Here is a 21,681-nt window from a genome sequence, read left to right on the forward strand (position 1 = left end):
GAGGAGGAGGGGCTGTGCCTTGGGTCCCAGGGAGGGGAGGTAGGAATGGCTGAGGCTGTAGATAACGGAGTCTGACTCTTCTCCTATCCCATTGGGGGGATGGTGGGCACAGAGGGCCACAACCCTAGACGGGAGCCTGGCCTGCCCCCTGCCCTAACAGCCAAGAAGCCTGGGGGTCCCATCCCCTCTCCCATCCCTCCCCCAAGAACTGACACCGCAGCCAGGAGTAGAGGGGGGGGAAGGTGCCTTGTTGAGAAGAGCAGGTGGAGCTGGGGGCAGCGAGCTGTGAGGGGCAGAGTCTCTGGGGGGAGGGGGTTGCTTCTAGGCCTCCTTGGGGGCCAGCTGGTCGGGGGGTTGGACATCATCCAGGAAGCGCTTGGGGGTCAGGATGTGACTGGAACCTGGGGGAGAGAGAGGTGGTTGGCAGCGGTGGGCACAGTGGGGTGGGCATGAGGCTGGCATCGCCATCTCCCCCATCCTTACAGCTGGACCCTGCTCTAGTGAAGGGGGGAGGGGCTGTCTCCTGCCCCCCACGGCCTGGCACCGCACCCCTCATGCCGCTGTACCCTGCACGGCCAGGCAAGAATCCATGCGCTGACAGCGTTCCTCACCCTTGGGTCTTAGAGGGGTGTGTGCAGTGGGTGAGCCATATCCCTATGGGTGTTACTGGGGTGTCTGACTGGGCCCCCACACCTGGTCCCTAGGCAAGAAGAGGCCAGGGGCCAGGAGTTCAGGTGGCTACATACAGGCCATGCGGGACTGAGGCAGGTGGGGCAAGCCCATCTGTTCCCAGGCTCCCGGGTGCGGGAGGACAGAGGGTGGCAGGGGCGCCCTGTGGGTGCTAGGCAGGCAGTTCTAGGGTCTCCCCCTCCCAGGGGGTCCCGACTGTCCCTGACCTGGGCATTCCAGCCACCATCCCCCCAGGACTTGCCCCACTCACCGATCACCACCTCCCACTTGCCCTCCGTGGCCTGGGTCACTTCGTAGGCGCAGCGCATCTTAGACATGGACACCCCACCCAGCACGTAGATGATGAGGCGCGGGCCCGTCCGGTACTCGGCCGCTGGCTTGCTCTTGTGCCAATGCCCGAAACGGGGGCTGGGGGGAGAGAGAGGGGCTGTGTGGATACCAAGGGCTCGCTGAGGGAAGGCCAGATGGAAGGGCAGGGCCTGGAGGGGGATGGGGGGCAGGCCCTGCCCAAGGCAGTGGGACAGGAGTCCCAAAGGAGGCAAGAGGGAGAAGGGGAGGGTGGCACCTGCCCTGGGCTGGGGGTGCTGTCTAAAGCTCAGCCAGTCCCTTTCCTCCATCCTGAGCCCTGGTGTGTTGAGGGACTGCTGGGGTGCGGGGGACATGGTGAGAGGGGTCCAGGGCTCCAGGCTCCAGGCTCTGCCCCCCAGAGAATCCCTACTGTCCCTCACCAGCCCCACAGAGCACCCTGCCCCCCCATCAGCCCCACTGAATGCCCTTCCCCCCGCCCACTAACAGCTCCAGCCCCGTTACCTTGTTCAGCTCTCTCTGGTACTCGGGCAGCTTCTTCAGGATCTGGGACAGGTCCTCGATGTCAGCCTGGAGGGAGGCGGTGGTGAGATCCCGGCCTCTCCCAGCACACAGAGCCCCCTGCAAGGCAGAGGCCTCGCCTGGGGACAGCCGCAGCAGCGCAGCCACGCGTGCCAGGGCCAGGGTGGGTCACTCAGGCCACGTGTGGCTGTGGCTTGGGTTAGACCTGCTCTTCCCAGGCCAGCTGGAATGTGACGGGAGCCCCGCAACCCGAGTGCCCCTTGAGGTGTAAAGCGGCAGCGGGCCAGGGAGATGCCAGCGCTGGCTCCCTGCATCTCTCCCTAAGCGGCCCTGACCCTGCTTTCTGACCCCGCCCCATGGGCCTTTGCCCTCCCTCACCGTGGGGAGCTCCAGAGCTCTGGCTGGGGGGCAGGGGGCTCCACATACACCTCTTAGCCATTTACAGACAAACCTTGGGAGCAATTGGACAGCCCCCCCCCACCAACCCCTCCTAGGACAGCAGGGCAGCCTCCCCTCCCCATCAGTGGCAGTGGGATGGGTCCCCCCGTCCCGGACTCCCCAATCGCTCCCGCCCAGCCCCTGCCACACCTTGTCCATGGTCAGCCTCTTGCTCTCATAGAAGGTGTGCACCAGCTCAGTCACCTTCCTGCAGCAGGGAGAGGGGTCAGGCCGGAGCCAGGCACTGCCTTAGAGGTAGGGGGTGCCCTGTCCTATGCTACAGGGGATGGAGCCCCCACCCCACGGGCACCACGGTTCTCTGCCTCGAGAGCCTCAGATGGGGTGGGGGGGGGCTCTTCCAAGTTACCCCAAGGCAGAGAGTTCAGTGCACCTCTGGGGGCTCCTGGTGCCCTGATGGGGGGGGGGGCTGGGGGCAGAGGCAGGCCCAGCAGGAGGTCGGTGAGGGACTCACTCAAGGGGCTGTGAGGTGCCTGGGGAGATCCTGGGATCGGGGGAAGACAGAGTCCAGGGGGATCCGCGAAAGGAGATGCAGACAGTTGCTCTGGAAGGGAGCGCTCAGGGGTCCTTTGGGGAGAGGGGCTGGGTCCAGGGGGTCTCAGCACTCAGAGAGGAGCATGTCTGAGGGACAGGCCCCAGCACTGGGTGGGAGTGGGAGGGGGAGTCCTGGCACTGAGCAGGAGAGGGGTGTGTTGCTGGGGGGTGTCCTTGCACTGGGTGGGAGAGGAGTGTATCCAAGGGGGAGTGGGGTTCCAGCACTGGGTGGGAACGGAAGGGGAGGGGTGTGTCCAAGCGGGCCACAGGGTGGGGAGGGCTGTGTCTGAAGGGGAGGATGGGGGAAGTCCCAGCACTGGAAAAGAGGGGGAGGGAGGGTGTCAACGGGGTGGGCTGTCCTGGCACTGGGTGGGAGAGGTGTGTCCAAGGGGGAGGTCCTGGCAGTGGGCGGGGAGGAGAGGGCTGTGCCAAAGTGGGGGTAGGGGGTCCTGGCACTGGGCGGGGAGGGGAGAGGTGTGCCGAAGGGGGGGTAGCGAGTCCCGGCACTAGGCATTGGGTGGGGCACAAAGTGGTGTGTCCGGGGAGGGTGGGGGCGGATGGGTCCCGGCCCTGGGTGGGGCACGGAGGGGCATATCCGGGGTGATGGACGGGGCACAGAGGGGCGTGTCAGGGGCAGGGCTGAGCGCGCTCACTGGGAGACGTCAGCGATATGCATGTGGCGTAGCTGCGCCCAGAGTTCGTCATCTTCATCCAGCAGCGCCTCCTTCTCCCGCGAGTCGCTGGTGCCCGTTGTCTCGTACCTGCGGAGGGGGGATGGGGTCAGGCTGCGACACCCCTCCCCCGAGCGTGGGAGCTACAGAGCAGTGCAGGTGCCTGGGTCCACCCCCCCAGCCCGCCTGAGGAGGAGTGCGGGGCGCCCCCTGCTGGCAGCCAGGCCCTACCTGTAGGTGTTGTTCTCGATGCTGAGCAGGTCGTAGGCCATGGCCTGGAAGGTGAGCTCATGCAGCAGTGGGGACACCAGGTCGAAGCTCCGGTCCACGATCAGCAGCTGAGAGCGGGCTTTGTCGGGGCCCTGGAGCAAAGGAGCGAGAGACCCGTCACCCCCTGCTCCGGCGGATGGTTCCTGGCCTGGCTTACACGGCACAATCCAATGGGCCCTGGTGGGCCTGAAACTTCACCACCCGCCCTCTCTGCGGCCCAGCCCCCAACCCCAGGGGAAGCCCGGAGACACCCACCAAGCTAGCTGAGACGTGCCCTGGGGTCCCGCCCTGACCGGCCGGGAGAGCTCCCCACCCAGCTGCGCTGCAACGCCCCCTGCAGGGACGGGCCACCTGCCCCTCGTGCAAATAGCAATGCCCCCCGTCCCAAGCACACTCTCTGCTCGTGCCTCTCCACCAACGGGAGCATGCCCCTTACAAGGCAGCCCCCCGATTGCCCCTGCTCCATATGCAGCGTGGGGAGGGGGGGAACTACACCAGAAGGCCCTGGCTAGACTATCATTAACCAACACCAGGCCCAGAGACTCTTTGATACAAGGTCCCAGAGGGGGACAATGGGACGTTATCCCTATGCCCCACCTTGCATCTGAGCTGGGACCCCATATGAGGCTCTAGCTCCCCACTCCCAGCCTGGGTGGCCCCCCCAGCATCCAGCTGGACAAAGACCACTCAAATGGTCAGCATCTCAGACCCACATCATGGGGGGGGGGGGGGGGGGCTGTCCCAGCCCCCGCTCCCTGCCTGATCAGCATGCACTGCCCTCTTTGGGCAGCAGGTGGCGATAGGAGACCAGCCCTGCGCTCCCATGGCAGACGGCTCCAGTGGAACCCAAGCCCACCCAGGAGCACCTCAGCAAGGGGCTGCGTCTGCTCTTCGCTGGGTAGCACAGACAGTCAGGGGGGCCGGGGACGTACAGCCCCTGACCCTTCCCCAACTGTCCCCCCTCAGTACGTGGCCCGATTTTCAGCCACACTTGGTCTCCACAGCCTCTGGGTAAATGGGTTGAGGCTGACGGGGGAGCGCCTCTCTCGGAGGAGTATCTGGACCCCACCACTGTAGCACTATCATTGCTGCATCCTGCCCCCCCATGCACGTGGGGCTGGGCAGGGCTGTCACCCCATTGCAGAGGGGGATGGAGGCCCAGAGGGGCTGGGTGACCCACCCAAGGTCACACAGGAAGTCTGTGGCAGAGCAGGGACATGAACCCAGAGCTGGCGCCATCATTCCTCTCCAGCACTACCCAGCCTGGGGGGGTTGCTATGCCCAGCGCCCCTCCCGGACTCTGCTCACACCTTTGCCAGTTCAGCTCGGCTGGAGGGATCCCCGAGTGCAGATGGGGGCTGGCGTAACCACCAGGTCACCCCCCAGAGCAGAGGGGCGCTTAGTGCACTGGTGAGTGCCACAGCACTGCCTGGGCCAGCTACCCCTCAGGGCTGGCAGCTGGGAAACATCAAGGCAAGAGGGACTAGTGCAGACAAGGCCCCAGGGCGCTGTGACCGTGGGCTGGGTGGCTTTGGAGACCTGACTGCTAGAGGCCATGCTACAAGAGTCCCTGGGGTTCTGCGCCAGCTGGCAAGGCAGGGGCACACTGGACTGGCCAGCCGGGATTGTGCAGCATGGAGCCAGCACTGCATTGAGAGCAGGGGCTTGAGTCAGCACTCCCGGTCCTGCGGTGGGCGTGCTGTCTGGACTCCTGGCTCCTATTCCTGCCTTTGCCACCTACTCGTGGCACGCTGCTCCATGCCTCAGTTTCCCCCGTGTAACATGGGGATAGTGCTGACACCTGTGACAGGGAGGATGGCAAGAGTCTCAGGAATATCCCTGGGGGGGCTCAGAGGAGCAGGGTGTGCACGGAGCAGGACTTTGCCCTCCCCAGCGCCGCTCTCTGACCTGTGCAGGGGTGTGTCTGTGTGTGTGTGGCGGGGGGGTTGGCTGCTCTCTGTGCAGGGCTCTGTGTGTGTGCGTGGGGGGGAGGGTTGACCTGTGCCTGTGCAAGGGTGGGTGTGTGGGGGGGGGCGTTTGGTTGCTTTCTGTGCAGGGCAATGTGTGGGGGGGGGGGGGCAGGGAGGGGTGACCAGTGCAGGGGTGTGTGTGTGTGTGTGTGTGTGTGTGTGTGTGTGTAGGAGGGGGGTTGGCTGCTCTCTGTGCAGGGCTGTGTGTGTGTGCGGGGGGGGGGGAGGGTTGACCTGTGCCTGTGCAGGGGTGTGTGGGGGGGAGGGGGGTTGGCTGCTCTCTGTGCAGGGCTGTGTGTGTGTGCATGGGGAGGGGTGACCTGTGCAGGGGTGTGTGTGTGCGGGCGGGGGGTGGCTGCTCTGTGTGTGTGCATGGGGCGGGGAGGGGTGACCAGTGCCTGTGCAGGGGTGTGTGTGTGGGGGGATGGTTGGCTGCTCTCTGTGCAGAGTCCTCTGTGTGTGTGCGTGGGGGGGGGGGGTGACCGGTGTCTGTGCAGGGGTGTGTGTGGGCAGGCAGGGAGTGACCGGTGTCTGTGCAGGGGGGGGGGGTGGGCAGGCGGGGAGTGACCAGTGTCTGTGCAGGGGGGGGTGTGGGCAGGCGGGGATTGACCGGTGTCTGTGCGGGGGGGGGTGTTGGCAGGCGGGGAGTGACCGGTGTCTGTGCAGGGGGGGGTGTGGGCAGGCGGGGATTGACCGGTGTCTGTGCAGGGGGGGGTGTGGGCAGGCGGGGAGTGACCGGTGTCTGTGCAGGGGGGGGGGTGGGCAGGCGGGGAGTGACCGGTGTCTGTGCAGGGGGGGGTGTGGGCAGGCGGGGAGTGACCGGTGTCTGTGCAGGGGGTGGGTGGGCAGGCGGGGAGTGACCGGTGTCTGTGCAGGGGGGTGTGTGGGCAGGCGGGGATTGACCGGTGTCTGTGCAGGGGGGGGTGTTGGCAGGCGGGGAGTGACCAGTGTCTGTGCAGGGGGGGGTGTGGGCAGGCGGGGAGTGACTGGTGTCTGTGCAGGGGGGTGTGTGGGCAGGCGGGGAGTGACCGGTGTCTGTGCAGGGGGTGGGTGGGCAGGCGGGGAGTGACCGGTGTCTGTGCAGGGGGGTGTGTGGGCAGGCGGGGATTGACCGGTGTCTGTGCAGGGGGGGGTGTTGGCAGGCGGGGAGTGACCAGTGTCTGTGCAGGGGGGGGGGGTGGGCAGGCGGGGATTGACCGGTGTCTGTGCAGGGGGGGGTGTTGGCAGGCGGGGAGTGACCGGTGTCTGTGCAGGGGGGTGTGTGGGCAGGCGGGGATTGACCGGTGTCTGTGCAGGGGGGGGGTGTGGGCAGGCGGGGAGTGACCGGTGTCTGTGCAGGGGGGTGTGTGGGCAGGCGGGGATTGACCGGTGTCTGTGCAGGGGGGGGTGTGGGCAGGCGGGGAGTGACCGGTGTCTGTGCAGGGGTGTGTGTGTTTGTGGGGGCAGGGAATCAGTTCTGGGTTAGGGTTCTGTCTGGTTCTGTTCAATATGTTCATGAATGATTTAGATAATGGCATAGAGAGGACACTTATAAAGTTTGCGGATGATACCAAGCTGGGAGGGGTTGCAAGTGCTTTGGAGGATAGGATTAAAATTCAAAATGATCTGGACAAACTGGAGAAATGGTCTCAAGTAAATAGGATGAAATTCAATACGGACAAATGCAAAGTCCTCCACTTAGGAAGGAACAATCAGTTGCACACATACAAACTGGGAAATGACTGCCTAGGAAGGAGTACTGCAGAAAGGGATCTGGGGGTCAGAGTGGATCACAAGCTAAATATGAGTCAACAATGTAACACTGTTGCAAAAAAAGCAAAGATCATTCCGGATGTATTACCAGGAGTGTTGTAAGCAAGACCCAAGAAGTAATTCTTCTGCTCTACTCCACATTGATATGCCCTCAACTGGAGTATTGTGTCCAGTTCTGAGCACCACCTTTCAGGAAAGATGTGGACAAATTGGAGAAAATCCAGAGAGGAGCAACAAAAATTATTAAAGGTCTAAAAAACATGACTTATGAGTGAAGATTGAAAAAACTGGGTTTGTTTAGTCTGGAGAAGAAAAGACTGAGGGGGGACATGCTACCATTTTTCGAGTACATAAAAGGCTGTTACCAGGAGGAGGGAGGTAAATTGTTCTCCTTAACCCTGAGGATAAAGACGCCATGGGCTTAAATTGCAGCAAGGGCAGTTTAGGTTGGACATTAGGAAAATCTTCCTGTCAGGGTGGTGAAGCACTGGAATAAATTGCCTAGGGAGGTTGAGGAATCTCCATCATTGGAGGTTTTTAAGAGCAGGTTGGACAAATACCTGTCAGGGGTGGTAGCTAATGCTCAGTCCTGCCATGAGTGCAGGGGACTGGGCTAGACGACCTCCCGAGGTCCCTTCCAGTCCTGTGATTGGGGGAGTCGGGAGAGGGGCTGGTTTGCAATGGCAGCACCAGCTGGCGATTGCTCTTTGGCCAGTGGTAGCACTCACAGCCATTTGGAGATCAGGCCTTATGGCGCCGGGCCCTGCACAAGCACAGAACGAAGCTGCTCCTTGTGCCAAGGAGTTGGGGCGCTGTCCCAGCGGCAGGGGTCCCTGGGCGTGTTGTGGAGTGAGGGGGGTTTCCTCATTAGTGTGAGGCGCTTCCTCCCTAGGTCGAGTCCAGTGGGGTGATGCTGTCAAGTGTTTCCAGCAGGCGCACGCTCAGGGCTCTGTGGCTCAGAAGACCACAGAGCTGTTCCCTGTAGAGCTCTGATAGCCAGGCTGTGCGCTCTGAGCTGCTTTGGCGCTCTTTCGGGAAGGCCGTGGTCGGTTTCCCCTGCAGGGTCTGTGTACGCGGTCTGCTCTGGAAAGTGCAGGAGTCTCTGCCAGCCCCTTGTGACCAAGGGGATCGCTGGCTCTCTGCCCCATGCAGTGGGGTCCCCGGTGGGGCCGTTGGCTCACGGGATGTGGGCTGAGGTAACTGGCGCTTCCTGGGCTTGCTCCTTTGCACGGAGTTGGTGTTCACCACACAGGGTGGCATTAGCCAGGCCAGCTGTTCCCCACCAGTCCCGTTCAGAGGCTCAGTCCTGGCGCTGCACGGAGCCAGTTTGGTTCAAGTCTGAAGCCGGCAGGAGGCTTTTATACCCCTGTGTTAGTGAGCGGCTGTGGGGCCACACTTGCACTATGGCTCGGGGAGCCCGTGGGGTCGTCTCCCCTCCACTCTGATTGTTTGTCTGAATTGACCCTCCTGTGTTTCCAGGGGCATTTCCTGGCTATCCTGTCCCTGCCAGCCCAGAGTGGCAGATGAACGCCAAGCTGGGCAGGTATTTACCTGGATCCCACCTGCTTTGTTCTCACCCAGCAGGGCCCCAATCCCAATACTGGATGGAACGAGGGGAAGAGCTGCAAGTCCCAGATCTCAGCAAAGGTGAGGACGATGAGAGCTGGCCGGGCCCCCAAACAGGTGAGGGATAAATAAGCCCAGCTGAGAGGGGTGGGGGCAGCTGGGACCCACTGCCACCCCTGCAAGCCCTCCTGGCCCAGCTCCTCTCAGAGGTTGTCACCACCCTCTCCCTGATCTGTGTGCACCACTGCACCCATCCCACCACCTGCACCAGGGCCCCCAGAACCATATGAAAGCCATGTCTTGGCTCTCACTGAAAAAGCAAATAATATTTCCAGCCCACACAGAGGCAAAGAAAAGCTTGTGAACGTGAGCTGGGTGATGTGGACGCCTGCCTGAGTCTGCAGCAGCCTGAAAAAGCTGCAAGAGGTGTGACCGCCTCCTTCAATCCCACCTCAGAAACCGGCTCCAGGGAGGGGCGGGGCCACTTGGGTGGTGCCTCGGACTCTGACTGCCATAGTTGGGGCCCTGTCCTAGCCGGCCTCCTGTGGGGACGGCTCATGCCTGATTGCCCGTTTGTTCCTGCAGGTGAGAGGCTGGCGAGCGTGGCTGGGGCAGAGGATGCTGCACCGGGAAGAGGCGGCACCAGCACTGATGTGGAGCTGGTGGGGAGAGTGTGGCACAAAGACCCTGCTGCGGGGGCAGAGGAAGTTGTGCGAGGAGGCAGTGCCAGGGTGAAGGAGGCTGTACCAGAAGGTAGCGCTGATGCAGAGCCGGCGCGGCACAGAGGCCCCACTATCAGGTGGCCCTTTAAATGCAGTGAGTGTGGGAAGAGCTTCCGGCAGAGTGCCCACCTGGTGCAGCACCAGCAGGGCGCCCACGCCAGCCAGCGCCCCCATGCCTGCGCTCACTGCGGCAAGAGCTTCGGGCTGCGCTCCACGCTGGCACGGCACTTGCAGAGACACAGTGTCGAACGCCCCCATGCCTGTCCTGACTGCCCCCGCCGCTTCCGCCAGCGAGCCCACCTGCTCCGGCACCGGCTAGTGCACACAGGTGAACGTCCCTTCCCCTGCCCAGTCTGCGGCTAAGCCTTTGCCCTGAGTGCCACGTTGCTGCAGCACCAGCTGGTGCACATGGGCGAGCGCCCCTACCGCTGTGGGGAGTGTGGGCGCAGCTATACACAGAGCTCCTACCTGCGCCAGCACCAGCGCAGTGCCCACGCTGGCCAGCGCCCCCACACCTGCCCTGACTGCGGCCGTGCCTTTGCTGACCGGGCCAACCTCCTGCGGCACCAGCGGGGCCACACAGGCGCCCGACCCCACACCTGTGCTGAGTGTGGGCGGTGCTTTGCCCAGCTGGCACACCTACGGGAGCACGGGCGCACACACAGCGGGGAGCAGCCATTCCTGCTGCCATTCCTGCTCCCTGGGCAGAGGGAGGCCCTTAGAGCAGGTGGGAGGTGCTGCTGGAAAGGTGGGAGGCCACCAGTGCAGTGATCCAAGGGCAGTAACTGGGGAGCAGCTGACAGGAGAGCCAGGCCAAGCAGCAGATGGAGGTGTGGGGCCTGCTCAGCCATGGCCAACTGCCCACCAGGGGGCTGCAATTTCTCCTTGCTGCTACTAGACCAAGGTTAATTGCAGAAGCTGGAGCTACATGGGTCCTGGTCCTTGGGTTGGGAAGTGACAGTGACCGCTTGGCCAGCAGATCTCATCGAAGAGCCTGGGCCGATGTGCACCCCCTGAGCTGCAGCCAGTCCCAGGCCAGGGCGTCCTGCAGCTAGAGCTGGCACCAGAGCCAAAGCCACCTACAGGAGCAGCCCCCAGGGCTTTGCTGGGAATTCAGGCCTGGGGGTTGGGCTGCCCAGCTGGGAGCAGTTGCAGTGCTGGGAGGTGGGTAGATTCACCTTCCCAGCTGCTGGATGCAGGCTGCAGGGCCCATGGGAGCTGCAGCCAGGTGGGCACAGCGGAAGGGAAAGAGTCCCACACAGCATGGATCTGCTGGGAGCTGATCCTGCACCACATGGTGGGGGGGGGGGGGGGGGGGCATAAGCAGGTGCAGAGCCTGCCCTGGAGAGCACAGGAGTTAGGGCCCAGTGCAGCATGGAGGATGGAGTTGGAGCCTCCTCTGATCTCACCAGGCACTTTCCCCTGCAGTGAGTTGCGGGGCCAGGCCCAACCCCAGTTTCCTACATGCTGGATCCCACAAGGGGAAGGGAACCATGCAGGGCTCAGTGGGCACACAGCTTGCAAGGGCTGCACCCACCACCCCAACAGCAGTGGCTCTGCAGGCTGCCCAGAGCACCTTGCTTTCTCTGGCAGAAGCCAGCCTGGGCTGTGAGTTCGGGCCAGCGGAGCCATAAGCCCACTGTCATTATTCCCAAACACCGCTCCGGGGGCTGATCAGAGAATTGGCTGAGAGTGACTGTCAGCCCTGGCCAGTGGAAGCTTTTATTCTGGCAGGATGGGCAGACCCCGCCCCAGCCGGGCAGCCACAAGCAGGTTTCTTTTAAATAAAAAATAAATAACAAAATCCCAGTGCCCAGGCCTCTCCGTGCCTGCAGTTCCCACCCTCAGCAATAACTTAACAATCAGTAGCATCTAGGGTTCTATTGCTCCCACCCTGGCCGCAGCTGGGATGTGGGGGCTCCATGACAGTGATGGGGTGCCTGGAGGGAGGTGCAAACAGCAGCTCAGCCAGGAATGAGGGGTGCCCAGGAGCTGGGGGGATGGGGGGTGTCCATGCCTGCTGAGCCCAGGATTTGCTTCCCTGGGGAAAGGGGCTGCCCCAGGAATAGCAGCCTGAGCTGGCAGAGTTACATGCAGCCAGGGAGCAAGGCTCTGGCCTAAATCACCCACCACCCCCTGGCCGTGGGTCCCCTGGCTTCCCCTACAGGCCAGGCAAGCTGGGGCTATAGCAGGCCCTGCTGATCCCTGATCCTGAGTGCAGGGCCCAGCCCTGCCCCCCATGGCCCCAGGAACTCTCTGGAGGTGGCAGGTGGGGCTGGGAAGGAGAAGCAGCTGCAGGAGAGATGCTGAGGTGCATGTCCCACAGCAGCAATGCAGAGGAGGGCAAGAGGAAATGACACTGCCCCTATACACAGTGCATGTAGGGGAGGAGGGAGAGGCAGTGTTCTCACCAAAGCACTCAGCCTGGGTGGGGGGATACAGGACTCCCAGGTTGGTGTTCAGGACCCCAGGTGGCGATCCAGGGGAAGAGAAGCTGGCAGAAGCTGGGGTTGGACCTAGAAGGGCTTGGGGGCATCTGCCTCACCCCTCAGGCACCTCCTCTTGGGAACCCCCCCTCACCTGAGTGGGTCATGCAGCAGCACCTGGCAAGGAGCTGAGCCCTGGCACACAGCAAGGAGCGTGCAGGCACAGGGCCATGGGGGAAAGGAGCAGGGCCCTGCCTGCCAGCTGCGCCCCGTGGCCCTCCATGAGGCAGGCAGAGGGCAAGCGAAGGGAGCAGCAAGGAAGGGCCATGGGGTGTGTGTGTGGCAGGGAAGGGGCTGGGGTAGTCCTCCCCCAGCATCCTGCCCTCATCCCCACCCCCTACCAGCAGAGGCTGCTGGACTGGGCCCTGCTGTCCCTGGAGCAATGCAGGGCCTTGGAGTGAGCAGCAGTGGCCTATAGCTGATACAGTAGGTAGCTGTGGGTGCCCCTGGACCTGCAGCAGCGCTGGCCTGGGTCAAGTACTGGCTGATGGAGAGTGCTGGGCCCAGTGGCCGCCACTGCACCCTCAGGTGAGCCCGGGCCAGGCTTCACTGCACACTGGGAGATGTAGAAGGGCTGCTGACCCCAGCAGAACCCTGGCCATTAACCAAGTGGAGTCCTGAGGCCAGCCTGGTTCCAACAGCAGATGCAGGCCGGGGGCTCCAGTGCCCCAGCTACATGCAGGCTGCAGTCTCCTAGTGCCAGCCCTGGGCCTGCAGGCTCCATCTGTCCCAGTCTGGGAGCAGGCGGCTGGGCTCACTCCTGGGGCGGGGAGTTGCGGTGCCGCAGACTCTTCTCCTCATCCTGGAAGGAGAAGACACCGTGTGATGGCACAGACCCAGCCCTCGGGGAGAATGGGGCCCAGCCAGCCACCAAGGGGCAGGAGGGGGCAGGAGTGCTGCTGTCATGATGGGCCCTTGTGAACTCAGACTAGAGTCCAGTCAGTGGCTGAGTGGAGAACACACACCCTGTCCCTCCATCCAGTCTGGAGTGAGACCCCCGTGTACCAGGAGAGCTGCCCCGAGGGCAATCGCTCTGCCTCTTCCCAGGCCGGGGCAGGGACGATTCAGGCCTGTTTAGTGAGAGCTGGGTAAGGACAAGCCACGTGGCCAGGAGCCCCCCTCTCCCGAGCACACCAGGGTCATCCAGGGCAACGTCTGGGTCCAGACAAGCCCCATGTTGCGGTGGGTTGGGCTGGTCCCCATTCTCAAGAGGGGAAGGTCCATCTCCCACACGACTCTTAGCCCCACCCCCAGGATCTGGCCTCTCTGGGCTCCGGAGTTGGGCAATGCCAGCCTGAGAGCAAGGAGCCCAGGAGCTGGCATGGAGAGTGTGAACGGGAACCCACCCCCCACCCCCCAGAGGAGTGGGGGAATGTGGAGAGCACCTCGTGGGGAGCCTGCAGTGTTTGTGCAGGGAAGGGGGGCATGGTCCCAGGGGCTGGGGAATCCAGGCCCACCCTTGCTCCCTGGAGCATGGGCAGCAGCATCGGGGACCAGTACTCCCTACAGCTGCCAGAACAGTGGCACAGACGGAGCCCCACCTCGGCCAGCTCCCCCATCTGGAGAGGGCCCCAGGAGAAGCAGCTGGGCCCAGGACACCACCTTCCCAGGGAGCAGAGGCCAGAGCTTAGTCTCAAATACCTCAGTGTGGGTCCACTCAGCCGGCGCTAACAGCTCCTCCTCTCCCCGCGCAGGGTCCAGCCCTTCCTCCTCGTACTCCGTCAGGTAGTCAGATTCCTCACCTGGGATGGGAGCACACATGGGGCTGGCAGTTGCTCCTGGCCTGGCCCTGGTGCCCCTCAATCCCGACCCGCAGTCCCCCTTCTATCCCAGCCCTAGCCCCCCTCCCCCAGCCTTGCTGGGGCCCCAGAATCCTACTGGAGTGACATGGGCAGAGAGCCCTGCATCGCGCCCCCTGCCCCCACTCACCATCAGCGTAGCCATCGGACAGGTAGCTCTTGGCCGGCTCAATGCGAGACACAATCTCGGCCAGATCAGTGAACCCTGCGCTGGGGCAAGTCAGCACCTGGGGGGTAAGAGCCAGGCTAGAGATGCCCCCGCCAGGTAGCCCTGGGGGTCTGGGATACAGGGAGGAAGTGCTATGTGGGCTGAGCTAGAGAGCGGGTGGTTCAGGAGGGCTCCAGTGGGTGAGGACAAGGAGTGGGGGGCATTGTGGCAAAGGGTGTAGGTCAGGCTCTCACCCCATGCAGGTGGCTCTGAGTCCAGCCCCGAGGGGATCCCCCACTTTGCCAAGGGGCTGAGGGTTCCTGCTCGGCCTAAGGACAAAGGGACCAGAGCCACACGGCGGCCCCTGCTGGAACTGGGGTCTGCACTGATGAGGGAGGGCACTTCCTTGCCAAGCCACCCCACTCCCCTTGGAGCCCCCAGCCCTACCACTTGGAGCGCCAGGGCTGAGGTGGTTGTTCCCCCTGCCTCAGGCACTGGCGCTGCGCCATGGGGCTGCCACAGCCAGGACCCTGTAGGAACATCAGCTTGGCACAAAAGGGAGCTAAGTGGCTGGAGTCTGACGAGGCACACACCGTAGCTACCCATCCCCTGCTGGCCCATGCCCCACTGCTGCTCCCGCACTCACATCCATGCGCTTGCTCTCGTAGAAGTCGGCCGAGCGCCGGTCCTTCACCATCTTCTCAATGATGTCGCCGCGGCTCCAGCCGCTGAACACCACCTTGCCGTGCTGGTAGCCCACGTCCTGCATGAAATGGATGGGCAGGGTGAGGGGCCCACTCCTACCAGCCAGCTGCGGGGGGACTGGCCAGGCCAGGCTGCGCCCGCTGCAGAGCAAGACATGGATTTGCCCTGGGTGCTCCAACGCAGCTGGGGGGCTGCTCCCCACAAGGGTGGCCATCAGATTTCCAACCCATCCCCTCAAGCAGGGCCTCTCCCTCCCCAACCTGGGCACAGCCAGTGGCCCAGATCAGGGCCTCCCACCCTCCTCACCCCTGGCCAAGCACAGACCCCCCCGCCACCCAGATCGGGGCCTCTCACCCTCCCCACCCCCGGCCGAGCACCGACACTCCCCCCACTCCCTGATCAGAGCCTCCCACACTCCCCACCCCCGCGGCCCAGACCATCTGGACTCACGTAGATCTCATCGAACTTGCCAAAGTCCATGGTTTTGAAGCGGTCGATGGGCGGGCGAATGTATTCGCAGTAGGAGCTCGACTTTACTACCTCCAGCTGGCGCACACACGACACATAGGCCAGGCGCGACTGGATCTCTGCCATGTCGGGCACCTGTATGTGTGTGGGGAAAAACAGGAGTGTCCTGCAAGGGGGTGGATCAGCCCCATCTGGGACAGCATCCTGGGTAAGGGGGCTGCAAGGGACAGTCCCTCCTACTTTCTGCAGGTCTGACCCCCTCCCCCCCCAGCTGGCTTAGTCCAGCTGAGTGGCTGGAGCTGGATCCCAGCAACTGCCACTGGGGCATCAGGAGTGACTGTGCCCAGCCAGCCTGAGGGAAGCCACTGGCTGCCAAGGCAGGCCCGCATGCTCAGGCAGGAGCAGCCCTGGGAGGCAGGGGCTGTGGCGGAAGGGACCCTGCCAGCACCTAGGGCTGTCGCTGCCCTTGGGGTAGGGGGCAGAGGAAGGGCAGGGGAGAGGGATGGTGAAGAGCCACAGCCCTGGGTGGGTGGGGCCCGCATGCCTCCCCTCACATGGCCCCCTGGCCTGCAGCATGGGACGGGTGTGGCCCAGGTGGCCGGGGTGACGTGCCCGGAGGCAGCAGGAGAGATGGGGCAGGTTCCCCTTGGAGGGGGCTCTCGGGCACGGAAGCCCCCAGGGCAGGGCTCACCTTAACCTTCTGGGCCCAGGGATTGAAGCGTTTCCACAGCAGCCACCAGCCGGAGAGGCTGTCCCCGTAGTTGCAGAGGTCAGTCTCGTCCTGGCTGCCCACGTCGATGGCGACCACTGTCTTGGCGCCCATGTTCCGGGCAATGTCCGCTAGTGTCAGAGAGAGCGCGTTGGGGCGGCAGCCCGGCAGACAGTCGCACTGCCGGCTCCCCATGCTCCTGCCTGCTGCCATTAGGGCAGCTCCCCGCCCCAGGCCCCAACCCTCAAACACAGCTGTGGAGCAGGGCAGAACCCCAGCCACAAGCAGGAGGTGGGGAGCAAAGCCAGGTTTGCAGCAACCACTTTTCTCCCCTCCTCCCCATTTGCGTGGGAGGCATGAGCAGCATGAGAGCGGGCGGGGTAGGTGGGGGTGGCTCCGCTGCACCAGGGAGTCCAGGGACCCCTTCCCACTAGCACTGCCCAGCTGGCCAGGCGGGGAGCTTCCCCGTGCAGGGTCCAGCATGGCCAGATCTTCCCCATCCCCCCTCTGACTTTCTCTGTGTGAAGTGCAGGTCCAGCTCTCCCAGCCTCCCCCTGCTGGCTCTGTTCTGCCTGGGAGCTCCCCCTCCATGGCACATTCAGAGGGCAGTAGGATCCAGCAAGTCGTCCCATGCAAGGACCCCGGCCAGACAGGCTGCAGCAGGACTGCCCCATGCTGAACTCTGGACTCGGAGCTTCGACAGGGACAGCCCGTCGCAGTGCTGGGGAGGGCCCAGTGCAGCTCCAGAGGCAGAGCACAGCTGCTGAGGCAGTGTGTAAATGGCTGTCTGTCAAAGACCTGCTGAAGGCTTTACCCAAGTCTGTGACTGCCAATGGGTGCAGTCTCTTCTGTTAGACTGCATGGAAGGAGCAATTAAGCCCCTTTATGAAGTAACTGTAAACAGAAGCCATTGCCCAAAGCCCTGGGTGGGCCACATGGCAAGGCCAACCATACGCTGAACTGCGTGGGCTGAAGGCTTCCCTGTACGTTTTTGTAATATTTTTTGGAAAGTGTGTGACTCAGTTTCCCTATTGTATAATGCCACCCCCTGACAGGTCTGGGGTGGTTTGAATGAACTATCAAGAACTGTCCCCACATGGACAAAGTTGCCTCGGAGACACAATGACCGGCCAGTGACGGTTACAGACTGGGAGCTGAGGGGAGCACAGCAGGACAGCCGCTGAGACAAAGGGAGCAGGTGTATGTGTGTGGAGGGTGTTAAGATGGCTGCTGCCCAGCAGGAAGATTGAGAATGCAGGAGGTTTAGAGCAGAGGCTACTGCTAACAAAGGCTCTGAGTTCAGACAAACCTGCCCCCCTTGCAGGGCCGGCTCTGGCTTTTTGGCCGCCCCAAGCAAAACAAAGAACAAAAAAAAAACCTGCGGCGCGGCCGGAGCGCAGGTGCAGGGGGACCGGCGGGGGGGGGGGGAGGGGGAGGGAGTGGGCAGGAGAGAGAGAGAAGGGGGCGGCCAGGGCTACAGCAGGGGCGCTGCCACGCGGCCCCTCCCACTGCGCCGCCTCCTGCCGCCTGCCGCGAGGACTCCGCTCCGGTTGGCGGGGAGGGAAGGAAGAGGACTGCCCTGCAGGGCGCTCTGGTTCTCCGCGCCGCCGCCCTAGGATTGGGCCGCCTCGAACAATCTGCCGCCCCAGGCACCAGCTTGCTCAGCTGGTGCCTGGAGCCGGCCCTGCCCCCTCGGTTCTGGAGTCCAGGTGACTAATGAGGGCGTGGTCTGAACAGGCTGTGTGGTGTCACTGCCACTCCCTGCTGGCTGCATCGCTGCCAAAGGGGTCGAGTCTCTCACAGGGGTCTACACTCAGCTGGACTCACTGGGGAGCCCCGGCGAGAAGCGGGGGGGCTACAGCCTGAAGTCTCAGAAGCGTGGGGCTCGCCCTTGCAAAAAGAGGAGGCCTGGGGCCTAGTACAACCATAGGGGCATCCTGAGCATGATGGGCACCCTGGGACACCAGGACAGAGGGGGGACTAGTTGAAGCAGCCGGCGGCAGCAGTATTGGTGGGGGTGGCCATGATGGGGAGCAGTGACAGAGCTCTGGGGGTACAGGACCGGCAGCTGGGAAATCTGGACCAAGGAACGTGCCTGCTGCTGTTTGCTCCTGCTGCACCCATGGGAAGAAGGCTGGAGGCATTCTCGGTCCACCTGGGAGCAGCCATTTCCCTGTAGGAGGAGACCCCGGCAAGGCCTCACTTCACTAGGGCTGAAGGGGGACAGGGACATTCCAGGGCCTGACAGGTCCACGCTCAGCCCAGCTCCTGCATTAGCGATGGGAACCGCCACTCGTGGAGCCCGCCCGGCCCAGGGTTGGTTTCCTTCTGCTGAGCATCAGCATCAAGACTGGTGCTAAGTTCCAAGCAGCCAGACCCTGCCCCTCCCTGTGGCTGCCGGCCCGCGCTGGCACCATTTGGCTGCAGCATGGATCAGCAGGTGCTGATGCACGAGGCTGAGCTCAGTGCGACTCCACACAGCTGCAAAGGGAACCTGGTTCCTTGGGACCTGAGGCTGTTTGCTCTGGAGCAGGGCTGGTGCTACCATTAAGGCAAACTAGGCGGTTGCCTAGGGCGCCAAGATTTGGGGGCGCCAAAAAGCGGTGCCCCCAATTTTTTATTTTTTTTTACAGCATTCTTGGGCTGGGCTGCCAGCAGTGCGCTGACATGTGTGGCTCAGACTCCCTCTCCCAGTGCAGCGGCCGCTCCACTTCTCCCGCCTCCCAGGCTTGCGGCGCCAATCAGCTGTTTGGGGCCGCAAGCCCGGGAGGGGAGGAGAATTAGAGCGGGGGCGGCATGCTCGGGGAGGAGGCAGAGCAGAGGTGAGCTGGGTGGGGAGCTGCCGCACGGCTCCCCAGGGAGAGGGAACTGCCATGGGGGGGCACCTCAGGGCAGAGGCGGGGAGCTGCCGCAGGGCTGGGGCAGGGCGCAAGGTGGAAGTTTCGCCTAGGGTGCGAAACTTCCTTGCACCGGCCCTGCTCTGGAGCCTCAGTTACAAGCCTCCCCCGTCCCTGCTCGGGGGCTTGTGGGGCCGGGGCTGAGGGAAAAGCTGACTGTCTCCACGGGTAAAGAGCTGGGCGCGGTTCCAGCTGGGGAGCAGCCTGGGGTTCTTCCACGGCCTTTGCTCCAGTTTAAGAAGCCCTCACCCAGGCCAGGGCCCAGCACTGCAGTTCCATGATGTCCAGCCCTCAGCCTGACTCCAAGGGGGAGGCAAAGCAGGGACCCCCCAACCCCATTCCCCACTTGGGATGCCAGGGACAGCAGACAGCAAGAACGCAAAGCAGTCATTGTGGAAGAGCTGTTCCCCCCCCCCACACACACATATAACATCAATCTGCCCAGCTGGCCGTGGGCCAAGGTGCTGCACCAGCCCCGCAGGGTGGTGGGAGGGAAGCCCCCCTCTCTGAGCAGGATCCCCACTTCGGGCGAGTTCCTGGTTTTAACAATAACATTCCTCCACACCCACAGAAGGGCAAGAGGAAGAGGGCGCTAGTGCTGCGGAGACACCAGTGGGGGTGGCGATGGAGATGCGTGCCAGGGCAGAGCCAGGCAACGGGGGCAGAAAACACTGGCAGCAGCAGTGCCTCCCTCAGTGGCCTGCTTCGCGGTCTGTGAGCAGCGTCTCCATCGGCGGCAAGTACTTGCCTGGCAGGTTGTTGATGTAGCCACCGTCCATCAGTAAGTTGCCATCCTTGGGGTCACAGAGTGGCGGCAGGTACCCGGAAAGGGTCATGCTCGCTCGCACATACCGCCACAGTGAGCCTAACCGGCAGGAACAGACGCAGTCAGGAGACGGCCTCTTGCAGGCCCTGAGCCCTGGGGGAGGGAGGGCGCCCCTGGCACCCAGGCTGGGGAATCTGCACAGCGCGGCGATAGGCATGGCCCTTGGAGCCAGCAAGAGACAAGCCAACTGCCTAGAGCTCAGCCAGGGGGGTGGGGCCCATCCCTGCCCCTTGCTCTGGAACAGGTGGTGCCTTGGATTGACTCCCAGCGCCTCCCCCCGCGAGGTGCAGATTTCTCAGCTCGAGCAGCACATGTCTGGCCAGGGTGCTGGGATCCAGCCTGTGCCCTCAGGCCTGTCAGAACCAGCCCTCGCCAGGGAAGGACGAGCTATGGCATGGAAGGAGGCAGTGGCTGCAGCCCAACTTGGGGCGGCCATGGCAGAGTATGGTGGGCAGGGGTTGCAGCCAGTTGCCACCCCGGCCCAGCCTGGCCCTCCCTTCCAAGCCACGCAGGTCATCCCCGTGGCCCAGGGCCCGAGGAGCGCATGATGCTGACCTGGGACATTGTTAACATAGCAGCCGTCCACAAGCAGGTGGCTGTCCTTGGGGTCGCAGAGAGGAGGCAGGTAGGGGGGATAAGATGCACTGGCTCTGACGTAGCGCCACACACTGCCTGCTGGAGGGAGAGGAGACAGTCACAGGGGACGGGGACAGCACAGACGGAGAGAAGACAGGAAGCGACATGACAGAAGCTTCAGCAATCCAGATGCCCGCTTTGGAGCAGGGGCACTGGGAGGTCTCCCCAGCCTCGCGGGGAGAGGGCACACCAGCTCAGACACGGGGCGGTCTGTGCTAGGAGTCAGGCTGGGTGTGGGAACAGGTGTGCCCTGCCACCCCCAGCCTGACAGAGGGACAGGCCCTTGTGACATACCCAGAAATCCGCCCCCCCACCAGCAGAGGAGGGACCAATTCCCTGAACACCCATCCCCCTCAGCCCACTCCAGCTAGTGGTGGCTACACTGACAACTGGGCTGGGCTATTCTACCTACCCCAACGCCCTGCTGGCTCTCCCTGCCATGGGGCAGTGCCAGGCCCTGGCCCAACGAGACGCTGCTGTGTGCTTGCTGGCAGAAGGTTGCCCGGCAACAGGCACACGGGCAGGTTGTGACCAGCACTCAAGGGGCTGCTGGACCCCTGGGGCCAGGCCAGCTAGGGAATGAGGCTGTGCAGACTATGAATTCAGTTGGCTGTCAGGAGCTCTTTGCACAACTTTGCCTCAACCTTAGTCAGAGCTCTTCACTGCCTGTTGGGCTGACATTCCAGCAGGGCAGTGGTGCAGGGCTGACCACAGAGGGTCGTTAACTGGGATGGATAACACCCAGCCAAGACACTGGCTCCCCCACCCACTATCCCCCAGGAAATGGTTTGCTTGGCAGCACCACGAGGGAGGATTCTGGTCACCTGCGGAGGCTGAGCAGGGAGGTTCCGGTAAAGCTGCTTCCAGCCCCTGCCAGGCAACTCCCTGGTCAGCCTCTGCAGGTCTTTGGCCCTTTTTCAACAGCTCAAGGTAAGGGAAGCTGCTGAGGGAGCCAGATTCGGAGAAGGAACCCCCAAGGACTGCCTGGGATGCGGGAGCAAGTGAGTGAACCTGTGCTCAGGAGGGTGGTGTTTTCTATAGGATCTGTACCCTCAGGGTGTTTCTCCTTCTTAGGTAAAGAGCACTTGTGTCACACGGCTGTGCAGAGGGCCTATGCTCTATGCTACACCTAGCCCAGGGCCCTGGAAGAGGGGACCCAGCAGCTCACCTTTTCAGAGGGGCTTGGGAGAAGGCATTTAAGTTACTGGGGAATCTGAGGGGTCAGCATTGAGCTTGGGGCTGGTGAGGAGCTATGTAGTCACAGTACCTCAGGAGAAGGGGCTAGATAGATGGGAGCACCCTAAGAGTATGCCTAAAGGAGCCCAAGCTGAGGGCTCAGACCCTGGGGATCCAGCAGCGAGGTGCCCTTACAGCAGCCTGGTGGGGAGCTGGCAGGGTGCACCAGACCGGATCGGTGATAGGAGTGCCCTACTGCAATGGCAGGGCCAAAGGCAGTGGGGTTGGGCCGAGCTCCCCCGGCAATGGGCTGCCGGGGCTCAGAGCTGGAAGCCCAGCAGAGTGCTCTCCTGTAACCTTGCAGTAACCCAG

At 63.2% G+C, this 21,681-nt stretch overlaps 1 protein-coding gene across 1 annotated transcript in view; it reads right to left on the bottom strand.

Moving 5' to 3' along the window:
* Nucleotides 1-321: 321 nt before the first annotated feature.
* PNPLA6 (patatin like phospholipase domain containing 6) overlaps nt 322-21,681 on the bottom strand; it is a 78,832-nt gene continuing 57,472 nt past the window's right edge. The window contains exons 30-44 of the mRNA XM_065419652.1: nt 20,053-20,172; nt 19,420-19,536; nt 15,757-15,905; nt 15,048-15,200; nt 14,539-14,655; nt 13,875-13,971; nt 13,548-13,687; nt 9,928-10,098; nt 9,589-9,774; nt 3,411-3,541; nt 3,162-3,269; nt 2,107-2,164; nt 1,484-1,617; nt 941-1,098; nt 322-401 (exon numbers count right to left, since the gene is read on the bottom strand). Coding sequence (XP_065275724.1) covers nt 322-401; nt 941-1,098; nt 1,484-1,617; nt 2,107-2,164; nt 3,162-3,269; nt 3,411-3,541; nt 9,589-9,774; nt 9,928-10,098; nt 13,548-13,687; nt 13,875-13,971; nt 14,539-14,655; nt 15,048-15,200; nt 15,757-15,905; nt 19,420-19,536; nt 20,053-20,172 — 1,919 coding nt within the window. The remainder of the gene's footprint in view (nt 402-940; nt 1,099-1,483; nt 1,618-2,106; nt 2,165-3,161; nt 3,270-3,410; nt 3,542-9,588; nt 9,775-9,927; nt 10,099-13,547; nt 13,688-13,874; nt 13,972-14,538; nt 14,656-15,047; nt 15,201-15,756; nt 15,906-19,419; nt 19,537-20,052; nt 20,173-21,681) is intronic.

This window comes from Emys orbicularis, chromosome 19 (genome assembly GCF_028017835.1).
Source record: "Emys orbicularis isolate rEmyOrb1 chromosome 19, rEmyOrb1.hap1, whole genome shotgun sequence".
Classification (NCBI taxonomy): Eukaryota; Metazoa; Chordata; order Testudines; family Emydidae; genus Emys; species Emys orbicularis.